A 21,947-nucleotide genomic window follows, 5' to 3' on the forward strand; every position below is an offset into this window, starting at 1 on the left:
GCAGAACTCGACCCCCGATCCTGGGATCACGTCCTGAGCCAAAGGCAGACACTCAACCACTGAGCCACCCAGGCGTCCCAATTTTGTGGTTTTAAAAAAAGAGCATGTGTATATTTGAGTAGCAAGAGAACTCAACACGTCAGAGGGGTTTATCAGGATGAAGACAGGACAAGTGCTTTGCATCACCTTTTCACTTTCCTGTATTTTTAAAACACTCCATGATTATTTGTTATTTTTCTAATCAGAAAAGAAATGATGTTTCTGAACAAAATAGCCTTCCTCTCCATCCCTCTCGGAACCCTTCACCTCCACCATGTTCTGTGCAGGGAGCAGCCCCCTGAGGAAGCCAATCATTCTTTAGAGCATCCCAGGACATCTTTGTTGATAGCTGGCCATACAGCTGGTCCCCTGCCCCTGTAGGGCTGGCACAGGGCTGTTGCTTACCCCGTCCTCCCCACAGCAGAGCATGAACCAAGCCTGGCCGCATGCAAGGAAGTTTCCATCCAAGCCAGCTGCACTGTCCCTTCTCTGGCCAAACTAAGGGACATGGACTTTACCTTGACAAAACCTGGACATCCCTCTTCATCTGAGAGTGGCCGGGGTTGGTTGAGGAGAATGGGCCCAGGAGGAGGGCAGGCAGGAGGCTGTCAGGGTGCAGATCACCCTGTAGAAGTATGGGAATGAGAGAGAAAGTTTCCCACTCCATTCCCCGGGGACTCTCAGTCTAAGTGGCAATTGCGAGAGTCCTGGGTCGGGTGCAGTGTCGCTCGGGTCCTTCGGGTCCAAAGTCACTCAGGGTCCAGCATCTGTGGGGCGTGTCCCAGGACTCCTCTCCCAGCAGTTTCCTCTGACTGAGTTTTGCCCTGCAGCTGGTGAAGACACACAACCTGCTGACCACCAGGAACTACATCTTTGGATACCACCCCCATGGCATCATGGGCCTGGGTGCCTTCTGTAACTTCAGCACAGAAGCCACAGAAGTGAGCAAGAAGTTCCCTGGCATACGACCCTACCTGGCCACGTTGGCCGGCAACTTCCGGATGCCGGTGCTGAGAGAGTACCTGATGTCTGGAGGTGAGAATCCACTCCTGCCTGCCCCTGCTGGGCCCCGTTGTGCAGGCCTGAGCTTCTCCACTGAGCAAGGTGACAGAAAGGCCCGGAGGCCAACACACCGTGCCCCAGCGGGCCGGTCCTGTGCTGGCAGACAGTGTGCCACAGGCATGGTGGATCAGGTCTGAGCAGGAGAGCTGTCCATATGGTCTTTAGGATTCAGTTTGGATAGTATCTTCCCTAGGAAGCCACCTCTGACCCCTTTTCTGGGCTGCCCTGGCCCCTGGGCTGCCCTTTGCATGACCTAATCACCATTCATGGCTCTGTCCTTATCCTCCCGCCCATGACCCCTGCCACCCTGATCCTCTGGGATCCCCAGCACCTAGCAACAGCCTGGTAGAGTTAGGACCTCAAAGAATGTTTGCCAAATGAACGAGTTCCCTAAACAACCTCATATCGTTATTCCCATTTTACAGATAAATAAGCCAAGGCTCAGAAAAAGAAATAGTTGATGCAGGATTATATAACTTCTAGTGGCTGGGTTAGGTCTGGAGCCCAAGTCCAGGGCTCTTTCTGTTTATGTTTGGCCTTATGCAGGGGGGAGGGGGTGCATTTGTGAACAGCCCTGACTCTGTGTCCTTCTCCCTGCCAGGCATCTGCCCTGTGAACAGGGACACCATAGACTACTTGCTTTCAAAGAATGGGAGTGGCAATGCCATCATCATCGTAGTGGGGGGTGCAGCCGAGTCCCTGAGCTCCATGCCTGGCAAGAACGCAGTCACCCTGCGCAATCGCAAGGGCTTTGTAAAACTGGCCCTACGCCATGGGTAAGTGCTCCCTACACACACATACACACACACACACACACACACACCAGTGTGCACATGCATGCACAGCCCTCCAAAGCTATTTGGCCCAAACAAAGGCTCCTTGGTTCCTGGACACAAGGCCCAGACCCCAGAAAGGCATGGATGAGAGTCTGCCCTCCTGTAGGCAAGGAGAGGTTGGAGGTCAGAGCCAGACCAAGTTTGCTCAAGTGTAGCCTGAGTGTCTAAGTGGAGCAGAAATGCAGCCTGTGCGTCCTGGGCCCTCGCAGATGGGCTGAGAGGCCAGGCTCCGGTGCAGGACGGTGCACCCTCAGGTCAAAACATGTTATGTTGCTAGGAGAGCAAAAGGCCTGCAATTAGGATTGGCAGACCATGGCTTCTCTCTTTCAGAGCTGACCTGGTTCCCACCTACTCCTTCGGGGAGAATGAAGTGTACAAGCAAGTGATCTTTGAGGAAGGCTCCTGGGGCCGATGGGTCCAGAAGAAGTTCCAGAAGTACATTGGCTTTGCCCCATGCATCTTCCATGGCCGAGGCCTCTTCTCCTCTGACACTTGGGGGCTGGTGCCCTACTCCAAGCCCATCACCACCGTGGGTGAGCATCCCCAGCCTGGGCCCCTGACCTCAAGGTGCCCCACTGCTAGTTTGTGGGAGAATGAGGATTCACGTCTAGGCTATCTATTTCTGACATCCATGCCCTAAACCATGTGGATGTGGACATGTTTGGGTGCCAAAGGAATGGCTAGTGGGGGTGGGGAGTGGGCGGTAGGGAATTTGTTCCATTACTATGAGCCAAGCAGTGCCAGGTGAGAAAACGAGACTCGGCGGTCTGTGTTTGCAGAACCCAGGAGTCTATCAGGGAAGACCAGGAAGACCAGTCATCAAGCAAAGATCATGAGGGGATGTGAGGGGAATGTGCAAGGTGCTCACTCCGGAGGGTTGTAGTGAACCCAGGGCAGAGGCGACTCTTACACCTCTAGCTGAATAGGAATTATCTAGCAAAAGAGAGGAGGAGGAGAGATTTGTCAGAAACATTAGCCTGAGTGAACTGTCCACAGCAAAATTGTATAGATTTTTGAGGAACAGAAAGAAAAACATCAACATGACTGGAGCATAAGGCTCTGAGAAGTATAGTGAAAACCAGCTGTGGTTGTTTTTCAGCTTTGTTGTTCTGAGTGTGTGTGTGTTTATGTGTGTGTGTGTGTGTGGTTCATGAGCCAGAGATCACACAGAAGTGTGAACGCTGCCAGGCATGGACTTTCAGGGTCAAAGCTCACACAGATACTTTGAGTTATCAGCATCAGGTATTTTGCTTTGTATTTTTACAAAGACTAATTTCCTGAACCCTAGGGACAGACCCAGACTCACTCTCTGCTATTGTTACACACAAATCCTGTGCCAGGCCCCGTCGCTCTTAGGCACCAGGGACATTTCCATGCGCAGGTGTGGCTGGAGAGGGATAGGCTCCTGTGGGCAGTGGGAATGAGTCTGCTCTTCACCTAAGAATGGAGAGCTGCTTGAGGGTTTTGGGAAGGAGAGGTTCAGACCTGCACTTTATAATGATTCTTGGGGCTGCTGGGTAGCAAATGGGCTAGGAGGGTAAGAATGAATCCCCAAGACAGGTGCAGACGCCTCTGTGGCAGCTGCTAGGGACTGAGGGAATGGCCGCGGCAATGGAAGGAAAGGACATGAACTGGGGAGAAATTTCCAAAATGTCTTTGCCAGGGCTTTAGGATGAGTTGGGTGTGGGGATGCAGAAAATAAAGCAGTGCATGGATGTATGAATGTTGTGCTCCTCCTCCCTCACCACACTTTTCAAAGCATGCCATGTGATGTCAGAATCCCCAGCAAAGCCCTACAAGGAAGGATCCCATGTGACAGGTGAGGGAACCCTGTTGATCCCGCCTGCTGCTTAGTGGCCAAAGGGCATGGGGCAGGTCCTTTCCATGCCCTGGGTCCTCCTCTAGCAGGGGGACCACCTGAGATAGAGCATATTTGGCACAGTTCCTGGCACATGGTTGGCACGTAGCGCTGGGTCACTGCCATCAACATCATGGCAAAGTCTCAGAGATGGTGGACCAAGGGGACTGACTAACCAGAGGCCTCTGCCCCATTCTTCAGTGGGTGAGCCTATCACCATCCCCAAGCTGGAGCACCCAACCCAGCAGGACATAGACCTGTATCACGCCATGTACATGGAGGCCCTGGTGAAGCTCTTCGACAAGCACAAGACCAAGTTTGGCCTCCCGGAGACGGAGGTTCTGGAGGTGAACTGAGCCTGCCATTGAGGGCCAGCTCCTGGGAGGAACCAGCTACAAATCGTTTTCTACCAAGTTCTTGAATGCTTTTTTGTTCTGTAAATTTGGAAGCGTCATGGGTGTCTGTGGGTTATTTAAAAGAAATTATAATAATTTTGTTAAACCATTACAAATGTTAGGTCTTTTTTTAAGAGGGAAAAAGTGAATATTTCAAACTCTTGCACTTCCCATCTATCCTGCTCTAGGTGGTGGCTAACACATCTGAGCCTTTATGGTTTCCCAACTAACCCTTCTGCTTCCTTTCCCAAAATTACAGAGAAAACTCAGTCCTAGTTAACTGGGAAAAAAGGACAGCCATTAGTGGCTCAGGCAGGTTAGATTATTTGCAGAATTTTTCCCACTGCAGGATAAGGCGCAGCTCTATTCCAAACTACCTACCCCACACTTAACTGCAAGGCTGGCCCCTCAGCAAGGGGAAGATTTGGAGGGCACAGTTGTCCCCATTTTGAAGAGCATCTGGAATGCTCCAGCTTGAGTCCAGCCATTCTTTTAAATCTGAGGCTTCCAGAGCAAGAATGGGGGTGGCAATGATCCTGTGCTGGCATCTGTGCTGTCCCAGATGCACCGTCTCCAGGATTATTCAGCCACCATGTTCTGGTTGGAGTGATTGGTCCTCCTCCACAGGGTGCTGATAATATGGACCCAGAACAGACCCAGACTTGGCCTGAATCACATACTTTCCTGTGGCCTCCATTTGTTTAACCCATACTCCGAAGTGCAGGTGTGAGGAAAGGATCCCTCTTCCTGTTCACAGAGGGGCCTGGTCTTCTGAGCAGCAGATTGGTTTCAGGTCAGGAGTCCCCTGAACCCAAGCCTCACATATTTGTGCCTTTCTGAGAGAGTAGGGGCCAGGGAAGAAATCCAGCCCCTCCTCTGTGTGTTCTGTTTTCTTTTGATGAGATTGTTGTACCATGTCACACTTTTGTATTTTACAAAATGAATAAATAAAAACAAGAGTCCACTGTGAGTTATTGCTGGAGTTGCATCTATATCTTGCTGCTGATGCTCGAAGAAACCATGGCCCCATCTGGGCCACCTGCCAAGCCTTACCCCTTGCTCCTTTGGGCTACACGACCCTGTGGTGTATTGGCTCCCTATTGCTGTGTGACAAATTACTCCAGAATGTAGTGGTTGCAAACAACATTGTGTCCACCACACAATCTGAGAGCCAGTAGATGAGCTCCAGCTTAGCTGAGCCCTCTACCTCAGCGGCTCTCACAAGGCCACAGTCAAGGTGTCAGCTGGGCTACAGTTATCCTAAGGCTTGACTAGGGGAGGATCTACTTCCAAGGTCATTTCTATGGTTGTTGACAGGGTTCACTTGCTCATGGGCAATATATTGACCAGAGGCCACTCTTAGTTGCTTACCACACGGGCCTTTCCATGGAGCAGCTCACAGTGTGGCAGCTGACTTCATCAGAGAGGTAAGCAGGAAGAGCCAGAGAATGTGCAAGGCAGAAGTCAAGTTATTTTATAACTTAATCTCAGATGTGATATCCTATCACTTTTGCCATATTCTCCCCATTAGATGCAAGTGACTAGATCCAGCTCACCACACCCAAGAGGACTATACATTGAGTGGAAATCAGGAGGCAGGGGGTCCTTGGAGCCCCCTCATAGCTATCTACCCCATGCATTAAAGGGTTACTGTCCTATATGTAGGTAAAGGCTACAGTCCTGAAATGGCTGAGCTGGAATCGTCCTCCACGGATCACTTAAAGCATGTTTCTTGCCTCTGACCTCAGTTATACCACAAAGTGGGAGAGCTGGCCTATTGTCACTGTAGTGATTTCATACCACACCTAGGTCTCACAAGATGGCACCTCTCTCGGCTCTAATTCCATTGGGTTCAATGAGTCCTAAGCCACTGAGAACCCTTCCTAGCTGAGACCAAATGACTTCATTCTAACTTTACCACTGCCTAAGTGCCCATTGTTGCTATTCATTCACCCACTTCAAGGATCACCCCCTGTGCATCCAACATGGGGTGCCTCATTGAGCTGGAACCTCAATGCCTGACCTGGGACTTGAAGGATGACTGGAAGTTTTCCAGGAAGGAAATGAAGGGCAGAGCACCAAGTGCAAAGACAGGGAGATGGCAGTGCTGATCTGAAGGAGGAGGTGGTGGCAGATGGGTCTGTGGTGGGGGTTGGCTTGGGAGGGTGGGAGACTTCTACAGAGTTGCTAGGTGGGCAGCGGTGCAGGTGACAGCAGGAGATACCCTGAAGGGGCCTCAGGCCCACAGACCTCCAGTAGGGGACAGATATTTCCTCTAGGATGGAGGAAAGGCCTGTTTTTTGAGGACAGTCTCAGCCCCATCCAGCCTCAGTGTGAGGTTAGCCAGGACCCTCAGGCTCTGGCTCCAGACTGAGCCCTGGCCCTAACAGGCCATCTCGGAAAGGCAGGCCCTTATTCTCAGAGTTAATTTTGTGAAGACTGAACACCTAGTGTACGTGAAGGAGCACTATCATCTCCGCCTAGGAGCAGCGACAATCAGCAGGGCCTAAATCCCAGAGGGGTCCTCACCTATGGCAATGTACGCCTAGCAGCAGCCTGTGCGGAGCCGAGCAGAGGACTGTTTGCTCTGAGCAACATGTGGGGGGCTCTAGGTATATGCTGTGAACATTGCTTCTGATTGGGAGTTGTTCCCTCAGGACAGGGAACGGGATCCTCCTTTTCCAGATGACCATCTACTTTTGGACCCAGGAGGTGGGGCTGTCGTCAGCCAGGAAGTTGTCAAGTCCAATGATTCTACTTGTGGTTCACAGATATGGCCACTAGGGAGCGCTGAAGCTAGTTCTGAGCCAAATATCCCACAGAGGCCCAAGTTTCGTTTCTTTTCTTTTTTAAAAGATGTTATTTATTTATTCATGAGAGACACACACACAGAGAGGCAGAGACATAGGCAGAAGGAGAAGCAGGCTCCCTGCGGGGAGCCCGATGTGGGACTTGATCCCAGGACCCTGGGATCACACCCTGAGCCGAAGGCAGATGCTCAACCGCTGAGCCACCCAGGCGTCCCAAGTCTTCTATTTCCTTGTTGATCTTGTTGATCGTCTGCCCAATCTTTCTATGCATTATTGAATATGGGCATTGAAGTCTCCAACTATTGTTACATTGTGTTTTCTTTTCCCTTCAATACCGTGAATTTTGCTCTGTACATTTTGGGCCTCTGCATATATGTCCATAATCATTACATCTTCCTGATGGAGTCACCCTTTTATCATTATAAAATGCCCTCTGTCTCTAGTAACAATTTTTGTCTTCAAATCTATTTAGCTTACAGATGTATAGCCACCCCTGCTCTCTTTTAGTTACTACTTGCATGAAACACCTTCTTCCATCCATTTTCTTTCAAACTATTTGTGTCTTTGAATATGAAGTGTATCTTTTGCAGGCAGACTAGTGTTAGATCTTTTTTCCTCTCATCCATACTTTTACTTTCTGCCTTTCTCCTTGGAGTGTTAAGTCTACGTACATCTAATTATTGATCAAGTAGGATTTACACATGCCATTTTGCTATTATGTATTTCTGGTTCCCCTCTCCCTTCGTTACTTCCTTAACTGTGTATTTTTTTAATACACTTTTAATTCTCTAGTTGTTTCCTTTGCTCTATGTTTTTAAGTTATTTTCATAGTGGTTACCCTGGAGATTAAAATTCACATCTTAATTTAAAATAGTCCCATTCAGATTAATAATAACTTAATTTTTCCATCATTTGGCAGGCTGGCCTGAGAGGAAAAAGGGGCAGGCCACACATAGGAATGATGTGGCAGGTTGAATAGTGGCCTACAACATGATACGTATATATCTTAAACCCTGCAATTGGTGAAGGAATGTGACTTTATTTGGGAAAACAGCCTTTGCAGATATAATGAAGTCAAGAATCTCAAAATGAGATAATCTTAGATTATGTAGGTGGGCTCTAGTGTCCTTCTAGGAGAAAGACACAGGGGAAAAGGGGAGAAGGCAAAAACTGGACTTACATAGCACAAGCCCAGACAACCCACAGTCACCAGGTTCTGGAAGAAATAAGGAAGGATTTTTCCCTAGAGTCTTCGAGGAGGCAAAGCCTTCCCAATGCCTTGACTTTGGATTTCTGGCATGCGGAACTGTGACAGAATGAATTTCTGTTTTAAGTCAGCTAGTTTATGGCTTAACCTAATACAGTGAGCTTCAATATATTTATATCACCTAACAGAGGAGTTGTACCGGTGGATGGTAGAGTCTGGTCTTCTCATCAATAAAATATTGGACAACATGGATTTGAACTGCCCAGGTCCACTTAAACATGGATTGTTTTTGATAAATGTGATATAGTGCTGTAAATGTATTTTCCCTCATGATTTTCTCTTCTCTAGCTTACTTTATTGTAAATACACAGTATATAAAACAAATAACATATAAAATATTGTTAATCGACTGTTTATGTTATCAGTAAGGCTATTGGTCAAGAGTAGGCTATTAGTAGCTAAGTTTTGGGGGAATCAAAAGTTATACTAGAATTTTCAATTGTCTGTGTGTCAGGGATCGGTATCCCTAACACATATGTTTAAGAGTCAACTGTATTTCGCATTTCTTTACTTGAGGCGGGTTGCAGTTGTGGAAGGTACCTTTTTTCTGATAATTCTGAGAGGTGGAAGAAATTTCCCTTTAATGGTAATTAATAGGATCATTAGGAGAAAATAGGAATTTCCCCCACCCCTTGGCTTCAACCATAATTTTTTTAAAGATTATATTTATTTATTCATGAAAGACACAGAGAGGGAGGCAGAGACACAGGCAGAGGGAGAAAGAGGCTCCTCATGGAGAGTCTGATGTAAGACTTGATTCCAGGACCCCGGGATCACGCCCTGAGCCAAAGGCAGATGCTCAACCACTGAGCCACCCAGGTGCCCCTTCAACCATAATTTTTTATAACAAATCTCTGTCACATACGTATTCCAAACTTATTTTTTTTTCACGATTCTGTTTCCCTTCCTTATAAACAAACTCTTTTTCAAGATATTTTTCACCACTTCCTGCTAAGAGAATTCTGCTTTGTATATTTTTATCTAACATTTGTGTCATGCGTACACACAATTTTATCTCCTACATTTTTTACATAACATTGAATTGCACTGGAGGGGTCGTGAGTTCAAGTTCCACATTGAGCTTGCTTTTTAATTTTTAAGATTTTATTTATTCATGAGAGACACACAGAGAGAGGCAGAGACACAGGCAGAGGGAGAGCAGGCTCCCTGAGGGGTGCTTGATATGGGACTCAGTCCCAGGACCCCAGGATCATGCCCTGAGCCAAAGGCAGACCCTCAAACGCTGAGCCACCCAGGTGCCCCATAGAGCTTGCTTTAAAAAAAAAAAAATGCTATAGCACATTGTAGGGTTGGTAACGCAGGAGTAAGGCTGCTTTCAAATCCTAGCCCTGTACAGAGGGAGAGTGCTGAAGGTTTCAACCTTCTAATCAGGGCTGGTTTCCCTGGCAACCAGCCCCCATCCTTAAATTTATCTGGGACTTTCCAAATGTCACCTCATTAACATAATCTCAGATGTGGTTGAAAGGGATTTGTTATGGAAACAAAAGATATTTATTTCCCTCTCTGAAGCTTTCTGGAACTGAGGACAAAACTAAGTATTATAACAAAAGATGGCCCTATGCTTCCTCCTATGTGCACATTCTCCCTCTCTCTCTCGTTCTAAATAAATCCTTTCTTCTTTTTTTAAAAGATGCCCTTATGGCTCTTATATCGGCAATTACAGGAGTTTTAGGAGCTATGTGCCAGGAACAGTGAACAAAGACCAAATATCTATTATTTATTATAAATCACAGTATCCCACTCCTGTTCTCCGAAACAGTTCCTCAGTCTCTCCTTGACCATGACCTTGACAGCCTTGGAGATTATGAGTCTAGTATTCTGTAGAACACCATTTGGTTTTGTGATGTCTACTTTTTCCTTATGATTGACTCCAACTATCCATCTTTAGCTGAAATATCACAGAAGTAATGATGGACTCTACTCCCTGCATCCTAGTAGGTAGTCATGATTTCAGTTTGTCCTATTGGGCAATGCTTACCTGATCACTTGATTAAGGTGGGAATCATCAAGCATTTACATTGTGAAGTTACGCTTTCTTCATCCTTTGAAAACCTCTCTTTCCCTCCCTTTTTATATCAATAAAGACTCATGGATCCCTATTTTATTCAGTGGGCTATATGCCTCTATCATTATTTGATGCTCAAACTGCTCCAGATTTGACCAGTGGGAGATCCATCAAACTGGCTTCTGTGTCCTTTTGACATGTCTCCTTCTTTTGTGGGGGGCGGGGGGCAGGAGGAATACTTCCTTACTTTCTGGCACAACTAGACATCATAGGATCATCTTGTACTTTTTCTGGCCCAATCCGGGAGTTAGCCATTTCTTCAGAGTCTTGATTCCTCTTAGTGGAGGAGGATATTTAAAAACCCAGATCTGGGCAATGATGGTCTATCACCACAGGGTTCATCCAAGTCCTTTCTTTTCCTATATTTGAAACTCCTTTTTCTGATAGAAACTGGCTCCCATTATCCTTAATATATTTATTTATTTGATCAATCCTTCTGCACATAATCAATCTTCCATTGTTACCATTTTGTTCTCCATCCCTGAACCCAATACTGACGCTCTCAAGGCCAGTTTCACTGGATGTGACCTATGCAGCTGCCCACACCTGTGGCCCCATGCTTGATTTAATGCTGTTGCCTCCTTGGAGTTCTTGATAATTTTCAACACGGGCCTCTGCATCTTCACTTTGCCCCATGCCCCACTAATTATGGAGCCAGTCCTTAGCCCTGCTTGAGCTGTGACATCTTGCTTTAGGTTGGCCTCCCAGTGGACATCCTATTCACCTATTCTGATCGATTCCTAGCCTTGTGCTAGGATCTCCTCCACCCACTGCTGGCCCTGTGTGGACATCCTCCTCACCTTGCTCTGCTTCTGACTCCCTGCTCTGGTCCTTCCACACTATCCCCTCACCCCATGCTGATCTTGTTCTCAGCCCCACCCTAGGGCTTTTGGACTACATTATTTAGGAAGAGAACAAGAAAGAAAAACTGTGTAGAGAGTTTTAGCTTTGGATTTTTTGCACCTATACTTTGCAGTCGATGGAAGTAAGATTCTCGTTCTTTTGGGAAAATTTGGTTCTTAATAGTGTATTCTACTTAATGCAGGCAGTGTGGTATGGAGGACAGAGCCCCAGCCTAGGAAGCAAGAGACCTGGGTTCACAAGTCAATCTGCCACTAAGAGTCATGTGACTTTGGGCAGCTCATTTCTATTACCAGAGCTGCTTTTTAGGATCAGGTAAAACTAGGGCAATAATACCAACCTCACAGGCTCCTGTGGGGATTGTCCAAGGTATTGTACGTCCAAGGTAAAGTACTAGACAAATGTTAGTTCTCTCTAGCCCCCAGGGAAATCTGTTAGAGAGGGGAATGAATTTGAATTTCCCTCAAATCCTGCAGCCAATTAACTGCAGTTCCAAGACCCTGTTTCTTCTTCTGGCTTGGAGCTCTCAGACACCCCACTCTGCAGCCAAGATCAAGGGAACTTGGGTATCCGTTAAGCCACCCTCTTCTCAGGAACTCAGCCACATTTCCGTGTTCCAACTGTCCTCTAACTCAATGAAGAAATGTCACAATTTATTGTTACCATTTTCACCACTCCCTCCGTTCTGGTGTCTGCTCATGACACAACTGCCAGAGTGACATTTTTATGTATGTATGTATGTATGTATTTTAAGCAGACTCCATGCCCAGCATGGAGCCCAATATAGGGTTTGAACTCATGACCCTGAGATCAGGGCCTGAGCTGAGACCAAGAGTTGGATGATCAACTGGCTGAGCCACTTCGGCACCCCCAGAGTGATTTATTTATTTACTTTTTAAAGATTGTATTCATTTATGAGAGACATAGAGAAAGGCAGAGACATAGGCAGAGGGAGAAGCAGGCTCCCTGCAGGGAGCCCCATGCAGGCCTCCATCCCAGGACTCTGGGATCATGACCTGAGTGGAAGGCAGATACTCAACCACTGAGCCACCAAAGTGCCCCTAGAGTGACACTTTAAAAACATGAATCAGATCATGTAGCTCCCCTGCTTAAACCTTTCCGTGGTTGTCCACACACCTCAAGGTCTGACTCCCCTGGGGCTACCACACCCGGCAGCATCTGGACCCTGCCAGCATCACTGACTTCATTCCGTGCCATCAGGGCTGGACTAAAAAACTTCAGGAGCCCTAAGCTCTGAAAAGACAAGCTACAGCTGCCACGTCTGCTATATGAAATGATAAATGAAAGCAACACTCAACGGTAAAAGAAATTGAAGGAGGTCTTTGATTTTATTTTTGAAATATCAATTTCTTTCAAAAACTCCTCTCCTCCCCCTCCTACTCCCCCACGCCGGCTGCCTTTCCTGCCTACACCCGCCTGGCCTTCTCTTTCAATTCTTTCAATGCTCTGTGCTCCTTCAGGCTGTTCCTTCTGCCCAAATTCTCCTCTTGCTCTCACTAGCCCGCTTTGTCCAGTGGCCTCCTCCTCATCCTTTAGACCTCACTGTAAAAGTCAGTTCCTAAGGAAAGCTTTCTCTGGGGGCTCCCACTGAATCAGCCCTATGGGTAAGATGTGCTTATGTCTAATGCTTGTCGTCCTGGGCTGGCCTGTTAATTCATAGTCATGTGTCTACACTGGCACACGTATAGTCCATGATGGTGTGAAAACCACTGGAACTGAGGAAGGAGTGCTGCTCCTAGGGGCAAGAGGCCCAAGTCTTTTTTTTTTTTTTTTAAGATCTTATGTATTCATGAGAGGCACACACACACACACATACACACACACAGAGAGAGAGAGAGAGAGAGAGAGGCAGAGGCAGAGGGAGAAGCAGGCTCCCTTCAGGGAGATTGATGTGGGACTCGATCCTAGCACCCCAGGGTACCCGGGATCATGCCCTGAGCCAAAGGCAGATGTTCAACCACTGAGCCACCCAGGTGCTCTAAGGCCCAAGTCTTTGACTCAGTTTTGCTACAAACTCTGTGTGACTGTGGGCAAGCTCACCTCCTCTCTCTGGGGCTGTGTTCAGTGGGAGAGGTATGGAGGTTCCGTGTCATCCAAACATTCCCTTCCTCAAGCATTCGTCCACTCATTCACCGATTTTATTCACTCCATCAGTCACTGGTGTGTTGAAGCTTCTGCAGTCTGCCCTCTGTGTCAGGATGCTGGGGATTCAGAACGAAATTAAAATCAAGGGTTCAAAGCAGAGTGGGTGAGACAAACACAAATCATACACAAACCATATGAGTAGGCACGTGGATGCAGGTACTAAAGAGAGGTCAGGCAGCTGCAGTGAAGGCCCAGAGAAGGTAGCCATTAGCTTATATCTAGAGAGACTTTTGCAAAAAAAGTGACCTTGTAGGGTTGGCCCAGGGACCCACCTTTGTTGGGTGCAAGAGTCTGGCTTTCTGCAAGAGTCTTGCTCTTCAAATCCTACCCCTTGAAAGCTGCATCTCCAGGGCTGCCTGAGGATCTAACCGACTTCCTATTGCCTAAGATTAAGCCCAAGTTCTTTGGCCTAGCAGCCAGGTTCTTCTTCCAGCCTTGTCTTCCTCTTTGGGCCCCATCTTCCTCTTCCACCCTCTTTGCCTGTTGCTCCCATGCAACCTTTGTTTCAGCCACCTTAAATTACGCTAATGTCATGTCCTCTGCCTCAAGGTCTTTGCTCATGCAGAGCTCAAGATTCTGCCTAGAATACCCTTTCTTCTCTGGAAAGCCTTCTGGTACAACATGCAGCAGTTAGTAAAGTCCTCTTCTGTGCTCCCATTATACTTAATATGTCATCCCAATGACTTGCATGTACCACTTTGTACTGAAATTATCCATGACCTCCTTGCAGTCAGGGATTCCATTTGCATGATTTCTGTAAGTTTTGTGCCCTGGCTGGGCACCTGGTACAGGTCTGAGTGGTTTGCCTTAGTGAGTAAGCAAACAGAAGAAAGAGGACTCTGTTGAAAGGAAGGGGATAGATCTAATTTAATTAAATTTGAGACATCAAAAGACCAACCTGGCCTGTGTTGCTCTTATTTATCCAACGCATCACACCCATGAGATCTAGAGAATGAGGAGGGAGGAAGAAGAGGACATAAAATGGATTGGAGTGGCTTTAGCTTTTGGTCCTGCAAACAATGTTTGGTTTCAATATCCAACATGGTATTAGTTAGCTGTTAAAATACCAGTCATCTCTGAAACTAACAGACCTAACCCTCTATTGTTCATTTTTCAAGCTAGTAATCATTTTTTAAGACTTTTGTGAAACCTGCTCTGACTTTGCCCACCAGCTCCTGTGAGTCAGTCATTCCATTACCACTTGACCTTTATCTTTTTTCTATCAGTGCATCTATATTGTATTTGGCCACCTTAGCATCTATGTTCCCTACACTTTGATACATGTTTCCCTAGGGAATCTATAGCATTGTATAAATATTATAGTATTTTAATTCAAAATGATTAGAAATATTTTTTATGCTGAAACCAATGTAGCCATATTAGGGAAAAGGATCTACGATAATATAATAATTTTTAGAATTAAATAGGACACATAAAAATAATGATAGCATTTATTGAACACTTAGGATACCCAAGTCACTGTGCAAAACATTTTACATTCATTACCTTGAATGTTTTGCAGGTATTTCAGTTCTCTGTCCTGTCCTTAGGGGTGAACATTCCAGCTCTTCCGGTGTTAGTGGCATGTGAGTGGAAACGACTGAGAAGGGCAGTTTAGTTGAGGTATGTATTTCTAGGGCCCAGTAATCAGCGTGGTACAGAGTTGAATCTCATTAGAAGCCTGTAGAAAGAATGGATCCTGTCTCTGCTAGAATATCCTTTTCTCCCTTCCTCCCTCCTGGTAAGCTCCTACTGGTCCTTCAGTACTCAGTTTAAGTGTCACCTCTACTGTGACTGACACTCTTCTGTCTTCCATGGCTCCTGATCTTTCTTCAGACTGAGCAACTGGATCGTCATTCTTCGTTTACTTATTTAAGTACTCTATAAAGAGGGCAGCTCCTCTGGGGAGGAGTCTGAGTCTGACTAATAAAGGACTTAACACTTCTGTGTCAATGAGTATTTGTGGAATGAACAAAGTAATAAAGTTAGCTAATATTCAGAACTGACCTCCAAAGGGGAAAGTGGTGATTTTGTGTTCTGTCTCTACAGGCACATTTTCTCAACTTATGTAGTGAGTTGAATAATGTCCCTTTTGTCCTCCAATGAGTCCATGCTCTAATCCCTGGAACCTGTGAAAGTCATCTTACTTGGAAAAAGAGGCTTTGTAATTAAGGATCTCAAAATGAGATCTGGATAATCTGGATAGGCCCTAAATCCAAAGAGAAGTGTCCTTTTAAGAAAAAGAAAAGAAGGGACGCCTGGGTGGCTCAGTGGTTAAGTGTCTGCCTTCGGCTCAGGACATGATCCTGGAGTCCTGGGGATTGAGTCCCACATTGGGCTCCCTACAGGAAGCCTGCTTCTCCCTCTGCCTATGTCTCTGCCTCTGTGTGTGTGTCACGAATAAAGAAATAAGAAATCTTATTAAAGAAATCTTATTTAAGAAATCTTAAAGAAAAAAAAAAGAACAAGAAAAGAATGCACAGGAAGAAGAAAAGACCATGAGAAGATGGAGGCAGAGATTGGAATTATGCAGCCCCAGGCTAAGAACTACCTGGAGATACCAGGAGATGAAAGAGACAAGGATAGATTCTTCCTTAGAGCCTTCTGAGAGAGTGAGGGCCTGCCAAGACCTTTATTGTGGGCTACCGGTCTCTAGAACTGTGGAAGATTGTATTTCTGTTGCTGTTGTTGTAAGCTACCCAGTTATGGTAATTTGATCCAGCAGCCTCAGGGAACTAATGCAGCCTGGAAACAGAAAAGTGTTTTCTGTGAAATTCCACCAGATCTTGGCACTCCTGAGTTGAGTCAGATGAGTTTTGGGATTTTCTAACTAATCCCTTCCCAACAAACACCTGACCACACACCCATGAGCAACCACTTGGTGTTTCAGAATAGGAGGCAGTGTGACATCCAAGTTAGCCAGCTCTGGGGTCAGAGCCAAAGTATCTTCAGGCTTCTGAATACCTTGGAAAGGTGGTATGCTTACTTTCTATTAAACTATTTTTAATGCAATTATTAATGTGAGGCCTTCACTGGCACTTTATGTATGTTGATTTACTTACAGCAACCTTATTATTATTCTACATATGGCAAAACCAAAGCTGAGAGAGGGGAACTGGTTTGCCCAGGAACACATAGCTAGAAAGTGGCAGAGCCGAGATTCCAAAACTGCCCGATTCCTGTTGTGTCTGATCCTAAAACGCCCTGTTCTTTCAGTTGTATCAGTCCAGGTGGTGGAGAAATTCAGTGTAGGGGGTGGGGGGAAGGCAGATTGATACCCTGCAGAATGAGTCAATGCTATTTATTATAGAAGCAATTGCTATATATGCTATCATTATGACCAAGGAAGTGTTCATGGAAGAGGTGGTATTTGAGTTGGGTTGCTTCACTTTAAAAAATAAACATATACTGATTATCCAGCAGGTCCTGGAGAGCCAGAGATGAATGACAAGGTCCTTTTGTTTGAGGAATTCACTGTGTGTGTTATAGACTTATTAAAAGACAATGCAATCTTATAATCAGAAATATGGTCGAGGCCAGGGTCCTAACTTAGGGTCCCCGAGTAGAACAGTGAAACCTTTTGGAAGTGGGACCTCCCTCACTCCCGGATGAAATTTGATGGGTAAGTCAGCTAGGAGGAGAAAAGTAGCAAAGGCTTTCCAAGGACGGCGTAAGCGACACGCTCGTAGAGGTTAAACAGCGTCCAGGTGCTGGCACACCTTGCAGCTCAGCGTACAGGTTCGTGGAGTGCGAAGAGGGGCGTGGACTTGGGTCACGGCAGAGCAGGTGGGACTGCCCGCCAGGTTTCTGGTCTCAGCGCAGCCTGCGTGGTGGCCTTCTGTCGCACCATAAAATACTTTTCAGTCCCCGCATGTTCCTGGGAGCCGCTCAGGAAGAGGCTGCTCAGGGTGCTCGCAACCAACAGCAGAGAGCCGTCGCTACCCAGCGGGCGCCCAGCCGGTCCCCGCCCTCCGAGGGGGGCGGTTGCCACGGCAACTAGGTCCGGGCGGAAGTGGCTCGGAAGACTGACTCTCACTAATCAGGTGACTCTCCTGCCTCCTGCACGTGACAACAGAGCCCAGGCGCGCTCTCTACCTAATCAGGCCCCGCCCCTCTGTCCCTTTACCGACAACTGACACAGACCTAGAGCAATGGGCCTCGCGGATCCACCGGGAGGCCCCGCCCCGTGGTAGTGAAAGAACCAATTAGACTGGGAAGAAAAGAAGCAACGCCCCAGGTTTCACCCCGGCTTGACAGACGCGATTTAGGCCATCCCCGGGTGCCTCCGCCCCGAGCCCATTCCGGCCGGTGACGGACAGACGTTCCACCCAATAGCACGTCCGGTGTGCGTCGCCGGGTCCCGCCCCCGTGGCCGCCGAGCCAATGAGCAGGCCGGGTCTCGGCGGGGTGGTGGGGGTTGCACTGCGGTAACATGGCTCTTCCTTAGCCAGCGGCGGTGGCGGCCGGAGGTGGGGTAGAGCGGTCCTGCCTCTCCGGCGGCGCGTCCCCGAGCTGCAGGGGTCCGGCGGGTCGAGGCTGGGCGGTGGTGGCGGATGCCGGAGGAGCGCGGGCCCCGCCGCTTGGCGGCCCCTGGGTCACGATGAGCGCCTCAGCGTCGGTCGGGGGCCCGGTGCCCCCGCCGCCCCCGGGCCCGGCCGCCTCGCTGCCCCCCGGTTCCGCCGCGCGGGCCCTGCATGTGGAGCTGCCCTCTCAGCAGGTAACCCCGCGGGCTCGTGGCGCTCGGGGGCTGGGGGGGGGGCGGGCGGCGCGGGGAGAGGCGGGGGGGGGGCAGAGCCCGTGGGCGGCGGGCGGACCTCGTGCCGGCCGGGAGACCGGGAGAAGTGCCCGGGGAGAACTCGGGCAGCCGGGACCTGAGGATGGTGAGCGGAGGGCGCCCGCGAGGGGCCGAAGCGCCGGGAGATCCCCGAGTTCCCGGAGCGATCCCGCTCCTGGAGACGGGCTGCAGAGAAGCTGGAAGAGAAGCTGGAAGAGACCCAGTGGAAGTCCCCGGGGGCCCCGGCCGAGTCCGCTTCTCGCCCCTGGGGGTGGGGGTGGGGGGGATTCCCCTGCGTGGACCCTCCTCCTCGCCCCTCCGGGGAAGGCGCCCGGGAAGCCCGGGTGTCCCACGAGAGACGGGGAGAGCGCCTTTCCTTTCTCAACCCATTTGCGGAGAAACCACTTCGTACTCTTTCCTACGGGAGAAGTTGAGCTTCATGGTTTCTAGCGTTTACTTTTAATTTCCTTGTTAATAAGATACTCGCCTCAGCTTCCCAAGAGAAATCCTGTGGGCCGTTGGGGCTTCCTTCCTAATTCTCAGACCCCCAAGTTTCGCATTTTAGCAATTTAGGGGGGCATCCTCTTACTTAATTCCCTCCTTCCCTCCGTGGAAGGAGGATTTGATGTATCTGTTTGTGTCTTCCCCCATCTTTTAGCAGGGGCTTTGAGGGCTTCTTGGGTCCACATTTTAAGGGGATAATAAAGAGAGGACACTGAGTTTGGGAATCTGGCACAATTCTTTGTATCAGCCGGATGTCTGTACAGTACTTCTTCCCTCCACCACTCCCTTGCCCTTAAAGTACCTTTCATCTTCTTTTATTATTCCTCTTTCCAAGAAGAGGACCTAAGAAAAACTGTCAGTTACTGAGTTTACCACATAGGATTTGTGCAAAGTCCTCAACGGCCAGTAATTCATTTCATCCTGACAACTCTCTGAGATAGCTGTTTTTATGATTTCCCATTTCGTAGTTAAGCAAACTGAGACTTCAAGATGTAAGATCACTCGTCCAAAGCCTTGCAGTTAGGAAGTGCTGCGGATGGGTTTCGCACTCCAGCGTCTGACCCTGTAGGCCCATGCACATGGTTGTGTGCTTGAGACTGGAGCAGAATGGAGCTCGAATCTTCAACTTTGTATCTCTGCTCTAGTACTTAGGAAAGGTTCTTAAAAAAGAAAGCAGAGTTTGGGGCAGGGGGTGGATGGGAAATGAGATGGATTTGAATGCAGTAGAGGGAGTGCTAAAGCAGAGAGCTGCACCGGTGATCATAGCTACAGTGGCCGCTGAGCAGAATTGTATGCAGAAGCAGGGCTTTTTATGTGGTAGAAAAGGATTTAAAGATGGGGTTACCATGTGCCCTAGTTTTGTGGTGCTGCTGGGAAGAGAGTTGTTGGAGAATATTAGGAGTTTGAAGATAGTGAGGTTTGGATTGTATTTATGAGGTCCTGAAAGCGAGTGGAAGTCTAATAGGGGAGACCAGCCTCTGGAATGCACATTAATGTGAATTTTCATTGTGTGTGGGGAGGTGGATTATAAGAATGGATACCAAGAGAGGTGATGGTGGGCACTGTTGCAGGCAGTCTGGAGAGATCCTAGGGAGTTGAGGGCCAAGAGGGATTTACTTAGGGAGAGCTTTGGGAAAATGTGGGATCAGGAAAGAGAAACCATCATTTGTTTCAGAGAGCACATTCACAGTTTAAAATTGGGGGAAATAATTCCAGCTGTTCATGGAATAAATTTAACTGTATTTGTAAGCCTTTGTCAAAGTTTTGGATTTATGCTGAGGGGTATATGGTGGCTTAAGTGTTCAACTGAATGCTGTATGAGCTCTGAGTATGGTATTTACAGCTTTCTGGGGGTGTCATCCTTCTTGAATTCTTGGAAGATAGCCTATGTAACAAAAATACTTTTACTTTTGCAATCGATGTTTCTTTAGCTTTGTGGGTCAAAGTGCTCAGGTTTTTAGGGTATGAATAAATAACAGCTAAAAAATAAGCATTTTTTTGTGAAAAAGTAAACATTTTTGTGAAAGTGTTATCTGTATAAACTGCATTGATTACTTAGTACACAGCTTAAGGAATTGTCACAAAGTGAACACAGTTATATAACCATTACCCAGATTAAGAAATAACAAAATTATTAGCATTCCAGAAGTCTCCCTTGTGTTCTCTTCCATCTCTACCTTTTTTTTCTCTCCAAAGGAATGACTATTCTGATTTCTAACAAAAGATCACTTTTTGCCTATTCTTGAGCTGTATATAAATGGAATCATGCAAAATACAGTTTTTTTTTTGTGTGTGTGTCTGGTTTCTTTTGCTCAGTGTTGTTTGTGAGCACAAGATGTGTGTGTGTATAAAACTTTGTTCTTTTAGCATTAATTCATTGTCCTTTTTTTTGTCTGTGGCTTTTGCATAATTTAAAACTTGGAAATTCAATTAATACCATTTATTTATTTATTTATTTACTTATTTACTTATTTATTTATTTATTTATTTATTTTAATACCTTTCTTTTAAATGGCACTTTGAAAATTATGTTATTTTAATAGACTCCATGCTATTTGATAAGGTGTCAGTCTTTCAAAACAAATCTTGTTTTAGGATTTCTTTTGTAAAGTTGATTATCTCAAAGCATAAATTCATAAATTCATTGGTTCTCTCTCTTTCTTGGCATTGTTGACATTTTGAATGGGTAGCTGAATATGTGAGATGTTTAGCGATATCCATAGCGTCTACTCATAATATACCAGGAGCACCTGCCCAGTTCTGACACTCAAAAATGTTTTTTTCAGGTGTTGCCAAATGTCCCTTAGAGGGGGCAAAATAACCCCTGGTTGAGAACCACTCTTCTAAGCTATGTTTTCATTTTAGGGTAGAGAGTTTTTCTGCTATTTTCTACTCATTTATTTCAGTCTTCATTAAGTCTCATTGGTTCTAGTGGCTGTAATGCTTAAAATGTTAATTTACTGCATTAGTTCTAAAGGTATAGAAATGCCCTTCCTAGTCTACCTTCAGGAAAAGACTTACATATTTATTTTGCTCAGAAAAAGCCCACAAAACTCTGTATGTGATCTAATTTATTTTTGCCTTATTTTAAGCCACAGATTTATCTTTTAAAAAAAAGTTTAGTTAAGGCTGCATAATTCCTGAATCTTTATATATAAGTTTCATTTCTTATATGTATGAGTAACTAGTCTGTAATTATCAACCTGTCAAATGGGACTACCACTTAATCTTTGCCTTCTTTTGTTTCTGTATGATGTTACTTTAACTGTAATTTAAGCATGAACTAGTCACATATTTGGAAGACTTTTTGATCTTTAATTTTTGGTTGAAGTTTGTAATTAGTGAACATATATATTATCTGATGAATAACTTCCTTCACACCCTTAGATTTAGGAGTTTTGGAATAAAATGTTGTGTTTTGTGGTAGAGGCATTTAATATGTCCTTAAAAGTTTAATTGAGAACATTTCTTTCTTTCCGAAAGTCTTTCTTACTTAAGTATAACCTAATTACATTTCTTAGATACTCAGAGCTGGGATGCTTTTTCCTGACTGTTTAGTGACCTTTTCCAGGAGGCTACATATGCCTTTAAGAATTTGGTAAAAGCAACAGACACTTTCCTTAGGAAATGCACTTATATGTATAAACACAATTTTGCATGTAGGTTTGGTTCTCTTGAAGCATATGTACAGAAGGTCCTTAACTGGATTATTCCCTTTCTTTAAAAATTTTTTTAAAAAAATTTACTATTATTTTTTAAGACCGTTGTCCATGTCACTATATATACACCT

At 46.5% G+C, this 21,947-nt stretch overlaps 2 protein-coding genes across 8 annotated transcripts in view; both read left to right on the forward strand.

The window, feature by feature from the left end:
* Positions 1–5,160, forward strand: part of DGAT2 (diacylglycerol O-acyltransferase 2) — a 32,139-nt gene extending 26,979 nt beyond the window's left edge. For all 3 annotated transcript variants that reach the window (XM_077867100.1, XM_077867099.1, XM_077867098.1), the window contains exons 5-8: positions 870–1,074; positions 1,703–1,877; positions 2,268–2,470; positions 3,997–5,160. In XM_077867100.1, the coding sequence (XP_077723226.1) occupies positions 870–1,074; positions 1,703–1,877; positions 2,268–2,470; positions 3,997–4,151 (738 nt within the window). In that variant the 3' untranslated portion in view covers positions 4,152–5,160. The remainder of the gene's footprint in view (positions 1–869; positions 1,075–1,702; positions 1,878–2,267; positions 2,471–3,996) is intronic.
* Positions 5,161–17,753: 12,593 nt separating this feature from the next.
* UVRAG (UV radiation resistance associated) overlaps positions 17,754–21,947 on the forward strand; it is a 313,421-nt gene continuing 309,227 nt past the window's right edge. Inside the window, exon 1 of one of the 5 annotated variants that reach the window (XM_077867104.1) lies at positions 17,754–18,097. In XM_077867104.1, coding sequence (XP_077723230.1) covers positions 17,981–18,097 — 117 coding nt within the window. In that variant the 5' untranslated portion in view covers positions 17,754–17,980. The remainder of the gene's footprint in view (positions 18,098–21,947) is intronic. The other 4 variants (XR_013362269.1, XR_013362268.1, XM_077867103.1 and 1 more) reach the window with 4 other exon arrangements.

Source organism: Canis aureus, chromosome 23, assembly GCF_053574225.1.
Source record: "Canis aureus isolate CA01 chromosome 23, VMU_Caureus_v.1.0, whole genome shotgun sequence".
Classification (NCBI taxonomy): Eukaryota; Metazoa; Chordata; class Mammalia; order Carnivora; family Canidae; genus Canis; species Canis aureus.